General features: G+C 37.7%; 1 protein-coding gene and 1 long non-coding RNA gene across 2 annotated transcripts; one reads left to right on the top strand and one right to left on the bottom strand.

Annotated features, from left to right (window-relative positions):
* Nucleotides 1–3587: 3587 nt before the first annotated feature.
* Nucleotides 3588–11094, top strand: LOC122300514. Its single transcript, XR_006240036.1, has 4 exons — nucleotides 3588–4077; nucleotides 8796–8845; nucleotides 10234–10438; nucleotides 10540–11094. It is a non-coding gene; the product is annotated as an uncharacterized LOC122300514 (long non-coding RNA).
* Nucleotides 5103–7743, bottom strand: LOC122300513 (heavy metal-associated isoprenylated plant protein 33-like). Its single transcript, XM_043111227.1, has 3 exons — nucleotides 7290–7743; nucleotides 6964–7039; nucleotides 5103–6804 (listed from the first exon to the last, which is right to left on the bottom strand). Exons 1-3 carry the CDS (start codon nucleotides 7317–7319, stop codon nucleotides 5417–5419), a joined length of 1494 nt encoding a protein of 497 aa, XP_042967161.1. The 5' UTR covers nucleotides 7320–7743; the 3' UTR covers nucleotides 5103–5416.
* Nucleotides 11095–11451: the final 357 nt, after the last annotated feature.

Raw genomic sequence — 11451 nt, 5'->3', positions numbered from 1 at the left:
AAAATTCTGGTTGCGGATAGCTAGCTGTTACCATGTACATGATTACAACATATTTGTCTCGTTATATGTTTTTGGCGATTCAAACTCCTCAAATTTCTGACCAATTTGGATGGATGAGCGCATTTCAATTTGTTTTGAGTTATGAGGACGATTCCATGGTTGATATTTGGAGAAAATATAAATTTACTAACATATATATATATATATAGATTAATTGATGATGAAATATTTATATGTTTAGAAGATGATCAATAAAACGTACGACATCAAGGAATTCAAACTTCTTCCAAAGTTTAGCTCTGCATGCAGGACTTGACTTGTGCTCTGCATTAGATGGGGTTTGCATTAATATTATCTCGATGAACCAGGCCGTAAAGTACTTCACCAGATACAATGTATATTCTTGTTTTCTTAACCAGCTTTTGTTAATGCTCTTGATTAAGATTGAGATGTTAAAACATCATAAGTTACCGTCAGTTTAAATTTGTAAGACAATTGATAATTTTACATGCATGGTAGACTTAATCGTTTATATATATATATATATATACTAGTAGTTGGGCAACGTCCGAGGGACGTTCGCCCAATGTATAAAAATATTATTTTTAAGAATTAATATTATTTTTATTAAGAAAAAAATTTTGATTAATAATATAATGCTTTTAGAAAAAAAAATATAATTTCTAACATCAAATAGTAAGATAAACTTAAATCAGTTTTAAAGCATTTAGAATTGAAAAAACGAACCTTGAATCAAAACTATGCAGCACAGGAGATAAATCGTTAACAGTAAAGCAACGTGTAGAGCACGTTTTCTTAATTTAATAAAACAATTATTTTTTTTGTGATATAATTTTTATAAGATATTATTATTTGATTTTAATGTTTCATAATGAATTTAAATTGATAAATAAATAATATTTTATTGGATAATTGTATTTGTAAATGTAGTTGGTAAATAGATTTAAACTTAATTATTTTACATTTCTCTTTATTTATATAAGGAATGAATAGAAATTTTAAATCACTTATATAAATTATAATTTATATAAAATATTATATATATAATAGAATATAGAATATATATTTATATAATTTATATAGATATATATATCTATATAAATATCTAATATACCTCCTAAATAAATGATCATTAATACATGGGTTATAGGCTACATAAATTTTAATAACTATGAATTTATTCATAAGTGATTTGGGAGAGAGATTAAAAAAATAAAAACTTTTAAGAAGAGAGAGAGTCACTTTAATTTATTCATGTAACTAACGACGTTAGTTTTAACGGTAAAACAACAAAAACCGTTAAATCAACAAAATTCCGTTAGATAGCCACTTTATATATATAAAGATATTTTAACATCCCGCTTATGTGTGACGTTAAATTTATAATTAAGTAAGTATAACATGTGATGTATTTAATTAAATGGAGTGAAGTATAGACCCTAACTAGCTTTTGTTCGAAAGTCATGATTCAACTTCTTGTAATTATAGGTTAGTTAAGTTGGTGTGGAGTGTCAATATCTTTGACCCGACAAGAGCAGACTAATATGAAAGTAGTTTTTAAACTTTTTTCAATATGGCATTTGCCCAATGGGAAGTGCTTGCGTGTCCTCTTCTCGTGCCTATCAAAGTAGTTACTGGTTACGAAATTTTTTTACTTATTATTAAGGAAGTAATTTTAAATATATTAATATTTTTTTATAATTTTTAAAAATATTTAAATATATTAAAAAAAAAAAGACCGTGCGGTCAAATGGAACGGTGCACTGCAGAGTAACACCGTCCTTTGCCCAATAGAATATTTACAAGATTTTTCATTAGGTGACGAAAAATGAGAAAATCCTACGCATGCCAAATTAGCATGATCGTGATCAATACGCATGATCCTGATGATCACGATCATGCTAATTTTAAACGCCCACCTAAATTTAGGATGTTTGGGAGCAACCTTTTATCTTTTCAACGTGAGACTTGTATACTCTTAGCTAACAGAAACCTATACAATGATGAGTGTGTCCAAAACACATCAGACTTAGGTGGTATGCATGCATCCTTTTCAGCTTGACATGCATACATGGCAGTGGAGGGATGCGAATTCCAGGGCGGGCATGCTCGATGAAGCGGAGCCGAAAATATTAGGGCAAGTGTAGGGCCCCAAAAAAAGAAAGAAAAAAGTGAAACACAAGGACCAGTTTCTGTTCTCTTCCTCATGATTAACCTGCTAGCTTCACGCTCTCCATGCCTCTTCCCTCAAGTTAACTCAGAAGGAACACTTTCTCTCAGATTCCCCGGATTTTCTCCCCGAAATATAGGGTTAAAAAGTCAAAAGGCCAAAAGCCTAGCAGCTCCCGGATGAAGTAGGGAAAATTTAACCAACGGCAAAGGAACGGACATATAATTATTATTAATTACCAGGTTTTAATGATTTCTCATTGGTTGGTGCAAAAGTGTCACGACTTTCTCGCGTTGGAAAACTCCGATCTTTGGTTTTTGATCAAGCATCTACGTACGAAACATTGCTGTCGTATACCTTAAAAGATAGATGGATTCTTTTTTAGGGTTTTGTGGAGCGTTAGAAGAATTGCCGTGCCATCATTTTCATGTGCTAACTCATATAAGCTCTCGCAGAGTACTGTATCATCAGGTTTGTGCTTTCCCTCCAAACAAGACGGAAAGCTCACAACCCCCCAAAACCCTAATCGACCCCACGTAAGCAGTAAGTATAAGCCCATCATGTGATTCCTCACCTGCCCGTCATTATCCTCGTCTTCCTCCTCCGGAGTGGCCTTCGGCATGATTGACACTTGGTGCATTCTGTTCTGCAGATGTAGACCGTTCGAACTTTGAACCAAACCCAGATGAAGCATGCATGCGCTCTGGTGAATGGTCCAGAACCAGTAGGGGAATGAATATTATTGCACCCGAACAAAGCTAGATTCGTAACCAAACAGACACCCTCAACAAATCTTGGATCTCGAGCTACGAAACATTAAATGCTTGTCTCTGCTGGGTCGCAGCAATGCAGAACCCCGTGGAACCCTGGACTCTGAAATACAAGTTGGCGTAAACAAATATCCAAAGACTTCCGAATCCCCAACCAATAAAAGCTTCAAAATTCAGTGGCTCCCCATCAGAATCAAAAATCCAAATCTCCTGTGATCTCTAGTTTTTTTTTTTTTTTAACCTGCCATCCTGTGATCTTTAATTACCACTTGCAAATGTATCCAATCTTGTTTGCCATCTGAGAAAAAAACAGATTTCAAAGAGTAGTGTACAACAGTACTGGGTACGTAAGGGGGCCCCGCAAGAATTTCTGTCTGATTAGACGGATGATGGAATTTGGATACCCCCATTAACATCATGTGAAAAACCACACACATGACACGAGTGATGGGTCCCGCGGCGCCTCTCTCTCTCTCTCTCTCTCTCCCCTCGATCTCTTTACCAGAACTCGGGTCGAAGTGTCAACGCCGTTAGATTTTCTATACAAAAGTTGTTAGCTGGTTTTGTCAGGACGTAGCGTACGTATATATATACATGATATATTGGTATTTAGATACGTAGGATAATGTCTGATGTCAGGCTGACAGGCCCTGCCCAAAAAACACTATTAATTTTGGTGGGTCCCTGTTACAGTAACCCCACTCCTCCAATGGCCCAGCTCATACTGCTGTATATGGCTGAGCTAGCAGTATGAGCTGGAAATGCAAAATGGAAATACCTTCTGGTTGAATGGGTGTGAAAAATAGTTTCACACAAGCCAATAACAAAATGCCCCGTAGGCATTCTAGTAAGAAAAGAAATACACCTGCATGCACCCGAACTCCACTTCTCTCCTTCTTTCTCCCCCCTCTCCCTCCCCCATCTGATTAACCCGTGCATTCGACGCCTACGGAAGCTCCAAAAAACCAAAAATTAAAACAGGAAAAACATTCGTGACAATAAACCCAAGAACAGGAGATGTGATAACGAGAATTGCAAAAGGAGATAAAGATGTTGATTTAGCAGTGAAGGCTGCTCGTCAAGCTTTTGAGCATGGTCCATGGCCACTCTTGCCTGGTATTGTACGAACTCTATCATTTTGCCCTTGTTGAAACATTATTTTTTTGAATCAACGCCATAGACGTTCCAACTTCCAAGTTATATAGTGTTCAAGAATCGTTTAATCATGCAGGATGGTAAATAATTGTTTTTTTTTTTTTTTCAAAAAAATATTAATTAATGGAGGAGAGAGGAAGGATAATGATGAAATTTGCGGACTTGATTGAGGAAAAATTGTAGAAGAACTCGCTGCCTTGGAAACAATTGATGCTGGCAAATTGTTCAGTATGAGCAAGGCTGTGGACATTCCTCACGCAGCAAGTCGTCTACGTTACTATGCAGGTGTAGCAGATAAAATACATGGAGAGGTACTGAAAATGTCGCGTAAACTTCAATGATATACTTTGCCAGAACCTATCGGTGTGGTAGGACATATGATCCCTTGGAACGTCCCTTCAATCATGTTCTTCTCGGATCTCCCTCTTCCGTGAGTGCAGATGGAGGGACCGAGGGAAAGAATGCAGATGGTGCAGGAACTAGGAAGAGGGAGAGGGTTCGGGGTGCATTTCACTTCTTGTTAAAATGCCTCCTCGGCATTTTCTTATTGGTCGATGTGAAATTATTTTTCACACCCATCCGGCTTGAAGCGATTCATGCAAAATATATAGTATAAAAAGATAAAAGTGTAAGTACTCTAGCATATTTTTTTTAAAAATCAAATTATTATTTATAAAACATTTTTATATATAAATACTTTTTTAAAAAAAAGTGTCCGAAACTCAAATATAATTTCTTAAAAGATAATTAAAGAGTGAAAGCAGAGCACATGAGCCATTCTTGAATAAAGATAATTGGGATTAGAATGGGGCTACACACTTGAAAAACTACAAGAATTAGCCTTGTGATGATTAATTATCTTTTTATATAAAGAAAGAGAGAGCAGTAGCTAGTAGTAAGGGCCTTTTGTTTTCTCCCATTCATCATCACCCTTTTTTTATCCTTATTTCTTGCTGCAAAATATTAAACATATATGAACATTCAAATAAAGCAAAGCCCGCCATCGCCCTTAACTTACATTTCATTCTCCCCTAAAAGCATTTGATGAAATATATGACACCGCCTATAAACTCTCCTTGCAATGACTAGAAACATGACCAAATTCAACTCCGGGGATTGGAGAAAATTATGTTTTGGGGGGTGAAGAAAAGGAGAGATTAAACTAAAAATCGATTTAAAAGTATAAGATAAGCATAAGAACTTGATGTCCTCGTAACTATATAAACTGAACCACCATGATCACCACACCCTCCACCGGTAACTTTAGCGAATATGTTAGCCCACAGCAGGGAAAGTTTTTTCACATCACATTACAACTTGAGGTGTTCTCGTCGCTAAAGAAGTCGGAGTAGGGCTCAGGCTGAGGTGGGTAGGGGTAAGGGTATGGCGGTGGTGGCATGTAATTGACCGCCGGAGGCGGCCTCGCATACATCATGGGATGGAACCTTTCGTTCCCCATTGCCCGCTGCTGGTTCATCACTGCTGCCAAGTACTGCTGCTGCTGGTTATTATATGGGTTGCCAGGCAGCGTCTCTGGCCCTGCACCCTGGAAATATCCGCCGCCGCCGTTCATGGAAGTCGCCGGAAGGCCCTGGACGGCTGGGATGTTACCCATCTGGCCCATAGGTGGCATGTTGCCGGCCATTTGGCCCATGGGTATGTTTCCCATTTGGCCCATTGGCCTGTTGACCATTTGGCCCATGGGCATATTCATGTTGCGCATTTGACCCGCGTTCCCTCCGGCCGAACCAGGAGGACCACCCATGCTTTGCATCCCATGATTGTTCATAGCATGAACCACATCATTCACATTCATCCCAACGTTCTTTTGACCCCCATTGACATTATTGTTGTTTCCATTAGCAGCATTGTGACCATTCTTGTTGTTTGCTCCACCGCCATTCTTACCACCATTTTTGCCACCCCCACCGCCACCTTGACTCTGATTGTTACCTACGGCTCCACCTCCGCCGCCTTTCTTTCCTCCGTTACCATTTTTTCCATCAGTGTTTCCTCCACCCATGCCATTCACCTGAATAGGCACAGCTCCACCGCCACCGCCACCTTTTTTCACATTACCCCCACCATTTCCACCCTTCTGGGCATTCATGAGCTGTGGGTTACTTCTATTCATCATATCATTCAACATCATCATGTTAGGCACCTGACCATTACCCGTCATAGGTTTCATCTTATTGAGGGGATGCTGCAGATCATCCATGTCATCCTCAAAGTCTTCATCATCATAATACTCATCATCGAGATCGTCAAGCTCATCATCAAACTCATCATCATCCTCCGGCAAGTCGAACCTCACCGCCTTTTGGTTTGTGTTCTGGTCCTTGGTGGGCATTTTCATGTCCTTGAATTGGGGCAGCTTATAAAGGGCTTGCAAATCTTTCTGAAGTTGCTGAAGATGTTGCTGTTGCTGGTTCTGTTGTCCTCCTTTGGGCTGGTTGTTAGCACCCTTCCGACCTTTGTTCTTCCCACCTTTGCCATTCTCAAATTGCAAGCTCTTGAGTTGATTCGTCGGAAGGTTTTGGTTATTGTTGCTGTTGGCCCTTGGATTGCCCCAGAGCTCTGCATGTTTTCCTGACTTTGCAAGCTTCCTGATGAGAATTGCTGGGTCTACATTTCCGGTGACTGTCACCTTCCCCTGCTCTGAATCTATGGCGGTGGTGTAAACGCCTGGCAGAGGGAATAATAGCCGACCCCATTAACTAAAAGTAAAACATTTGCTAATTCATAAAGAAACGCACAAAAATTTGGGTACATACGCAAAATATCAGCTCGGCACAGGAAAAAATAAAGGGGAAGAAGTTAAGGGGGTGGGTTTCAGAATTGTACCATCAATTTTTTTCAAGATTTTCTTCACTTTCTGCTTACATCCATCACAATGGATGTTCACTTTGAGAACAGATTTCTGCATGGACAAGCAAGCCAAAAAAGAAACATAAAGCACACTGAAAGTGAATGAGCACACAGCAAGCCAAATGGAATCAAATACCAAGCTTGTTATAGGGAATGAGCACACATTTTATAGGATTAGTATTCAACGAAAAATATAGAAGGAAATATGAGAGCTTTTTTCTTCTTTCACACTGAAGCAATGCTCTTGAAGGAAAAGAACAAGAAAGTAGATAAAATGGTACAATGACCGAGTGGGAGAGTACCTGGATCTTCACAAAATCTTCTTTACTCATAGTTTCAACTCAAATGGAACACGCAGAAGAACACAAGAATGGAAATAAATAAATAAAAACGGTTTGCGAGCAGATCTGGGAAACAGAGGCAGCTAAAATGTGGTGAGTGAATTACAAGGGCATCACCAGAGACGGTTTCCCTCTGCTCTATCTTTTGGGAGTTTGTTCCCAGCAAACAGAGGAAACAAATGGCTCTGGGCAGAGACAGTCGACGACCCTACACTAAAGGCTCAGTCTTGAGAAGAGAGAGAGAGAGGAGGGGGGGGGGGGGGTTTCAGAGCCGGTGGATGGACATTAAAATCATCTCTGGGTTACTCTGATTCCTCTGTTTCAGGGTAAGAGAAAGAGAGAGAGACTGAGCAAATAAGCAAGGCAGAAAGTGCAGATCGCGGTGGTCTTAAGGCTTGAAGACACTTTGTTTAGCTCCCTTTATAAATTGGTATTTTAACCGCAGAACTTATGCTGTGAGCAATGTTCTCTTTCTCAGCTTTGCTACGTACAGTTGCCACATGTAGTCGGCGTGCAGTCGACTATACGAAATAAATAAAAAAAATTATAAAATTTTTTTTTATATTCAAGGAAACCTACATGAATTATAAAAAATTATAAAAATATATATTTTTTTTCATATAAGTTCCGTATTAATTTTTTTTACAACTGACTACACGTCGACTGCAAAAAGTATTTCTCTTTCTCATAAATTAGAACATTTGTCTTCGCTTAAAAGCCTTCCCCCCTCTAACAAAAGTAAAAGGTAATTAGAATATTGAGAAAATGATGAAATAACAATGAATAAATGGAATTTATATATATATATATATATATAGATTTTATTTTGTTTTAGAGGGTTATAGAATTAGAAAAATATAGTTACAAGTATAATGGTGTATTAATCTTATACTAATTTAATGTGATTGGTTAAAAAGTAAATTTTCTTGAAAATAATGTTAATTTAAGTTTTAAGTATGAATGAATCAATATTGGTACGTAGATTAATGCGCGACTTTACTTGTATGTAGCAAAACTCTATAGAATTGGAAAGGAAAACTCTACTTGCAGGCGCGGAGGGGACGAATCGCGTACCAATTACTGACGTCAGTTAATAAATAAAACGGTGCGTTTTAAGTTAAGCGGGAAAAAAAAATTTCCATTGCGTTTCCAGTAGCCATTTGCTTTCCCCTCCCCCCTTCAGCTTCCCCCCCCCCCCCCCCCCCCTCTATCAATCTCTCCCCCCGTATGAAACTCTTCTCCTCTCTTCTCCTCTATCAATCTCTCCCCAACTAGAGTTTTGATGCTTTCCTCTCCGCGGCTTATTCTTCACTGAAAATGATTGTATTTCGTGGACTCCTCGTCGTAGATTCGTAGACTTTGAGAAACCCTAAATCGAGATTGAAAGGTCTCTCTCTCTCTCTCTCTCATGGTTTTAGTTATTTGATCTATTATTTATGATATATTGCGATTTTTTGTTTTCAACAGGTTAAATCGACGTAGATCCGGCTTCTGGAAACCCTAAATCAAGCCAACAGGTCTCTCTCTCTCTCTCAATCGTGCTTTTGGTGATTTGGTCTGTTATTTAATATGATGAATAAACTAGAAGCTCCAAATCTGTATGAAGAATTTTTTTTTTAGGGTTTATAGTTTTGGTGTGTAGGAACACATTTTGGTAGGGTTTGTGTTCAGAAATTAATATATAGTTTTGGGTTTTGATGTGTTTGGCTGCCGAGAAAGTGGAAGATAATAGTTTTGGGTTTTGATGTGTTTGGGTCAATCCACCCAACCTGGACATCAAAGATGCTTGATCGTTGCTTTAGAGTCAGTCATATTGTTTCTTCAGTTTTTTTTTTTTTGGTAAAACTTTTTGGTTTCAACATGTCAACCAGCCACCGGCTCTTCAACCGGATTATAATTGATTCAGATTTAGATTGACCCATATCGACCTGAACCCGATTATATCAAACTCTAATATTATTATTCAATTGCATGCTTGACGCCCTTCAAGTAGAATGTGTAAAATGTTTGTGCAGAATGTGTTCTATTAGAAAGAAAGTTGTTAGAGTTCTGTTTGCTTGTTACTTATCTCAAAAAAAAAAAAAAAAAAGTTCTCTTTGCTTGTTTCTTATCAGCAACCATTGTGGAGATTTTGGAGGACAAACTTGTACTACCCAATGTCCAGTGTCCATTTTCTTCTTAGCTCTCTCTACATGGGAGCTTTTTCCAAGATGCTAGCCATCAAGAGATGACATTGCAGATTCATATGGATGTGCTGGACATATATGAATGCATCTTACTTTTTGCGTTTTACCTTATAATATGGAGGGGCTAGTCTCCTAGCCTAGCCTGATCCTAAGTGACTCCTGTCATGATAGACCTATAGTCTCTTTAGTCCTTTCTCTGACATCTTGAAACATGATAGAGGTAATAAAGATGTCCTTGGTTTAATGCTAAAAGAAAATCTCTTAAGATCTTATATTAGTGATCAGCGCTATATAATTAAAGAATTTGTGGAGTATTAAGAAATAGAATGTACAACAAAAGTCCATCTCCCTCTTTCTTACACCAAAGGAAATGGGAGAAGTAAAGGTTTGAACACAGGAAAAGTATTGAAGACAAATTGAAAAATAATGAAATAAGAGGAGCAGTTAGCTCGTTTTGTGTTGTGCAGTTTTGTGTTGTGCAGTTTTGTTCATTGATTAGGGTGGGTCTATTATTTATGGATAATAATAAATTTTTGTTTCTGTTTGTGTTCATGACATTACCTCTCTTATTGCCCTAACACTAATATGATTTATCTGTTTTTCGTTAACACTCCCCTAACGGTAAGTAAGTTGGTCCACCTCTCTTCTCTAAAAAAAAACTTCTAAACCCTTATACATAAACTAAAAATGAAGACACTTAATTTGCACCTTATCAACAGTTCAACAGTATACTCCATTGCCGATTTTGGCAAAATGTTGTCTGGAGAAAAGGTATCGAGTGAAGATTCTTCTTCTTCACTTGTTACTCATACTTTGAGAAACAATCCAATGTGTACTTGTGGGTCACCCGCTTCACTTAAAACATCGAATACGCCAAGAAATCCAGGTCGATCATTCTTTGGGTGTTCAAAGTACAATTCTCAGGTAAAACGTATTTTCCGTGCTTTAACTTGCAATATTTGGGTGTGAGTCAGAATTGTCGTGAGTTTTTACTATGCCTTTTGTTTGTTTGTTTGTTTATACAGGGGTTACCACACTGCAACTATTTCAAATGGGCAGATAGCGATAGCTGCCATGAAAAAGAAAAAGAAATTGAGATGTTAAGGAAGGAGGAAAAGCTTCAGAAAACACAGTTAGAGGTTTAACAACATGTTAAAGAGGTTCGAAGAAGAGAGGAAGAGGTTCAAAGAAGAGAGGAAGAGGTTCGAAGTTGGATGGAAGAGATTCGAAATTGGATGGAAGAGATTCGAAAAAGAGAGGGTGAACTTTTCAAGAGGGACTTGGGAGTCCAGCGTCAATGCCCAAGTGTTTGGCTCTATTGTATAATTTGTATCTTACTTTATTTGTACTTCTCACGATCGTAGTGAATACCCAATAATCTGGGCAACTTCGTGTATAAACCTGATCACTTGTGATAATATGTGCTTTAGAGTAGCTGTAGTCCAACAGTCTACAAAATTAACTTGAACAAGTCTTTATTCTGTATTTAGAGTCTGGTCAGTTCTTTTGAAAAAGTAGGCAACTGACTTACAACTGATCTTGGAAACTGTTGATTGTGTCTTTGGGCATTAGTTCATTGAAGCTAATTTATTATGGAACATTTGGAAAGTATGCTTGTGTTGTTTTTTCAGCATTAGTTCATTGCAGCAAATTTATTATGGAACATTTGGAAAGTATGCTTATGTTGTGTTGTGAAGATAGTCCTATTTTGTGAAGATAATATGTGCTTCTTACTCTGGAACCGATTGCAAATTGCCCTGTTTTATAATAACAACCACTACTTCGTGCACGATTATTAGGACTCAATCCGAAAAGTTAATATTTGGTTATTCAAGCTCATTAAAGTTGAAAAGTAACTCCAAGACATGTACACCTTTTGTGTCTATTAATCACGGTTTTTGCATATCATATCTGGGCAATTTTGCACAACTCTCATA

This window comes from Carya illinoinensis, chromosome 2 (genome assembly GCF_018687715.1).
Source record: "Carya illinoinensis cultivar Pawnee chromosome 2, C.illinoinensisPawnee_v1, whole genome shotgun sequence".
NCBI classification, from domain to species: Eukaryota; Viridiplantae; Streptophyta; class Magnoliopsida; order Fagales; family Juglandaceae; genus Carya; species Carya illinoinensis.
Note: the sequence above shows the minus strand (reverse complement) of the source record. Positions and strands in the feature narration are given on the sequence as shown.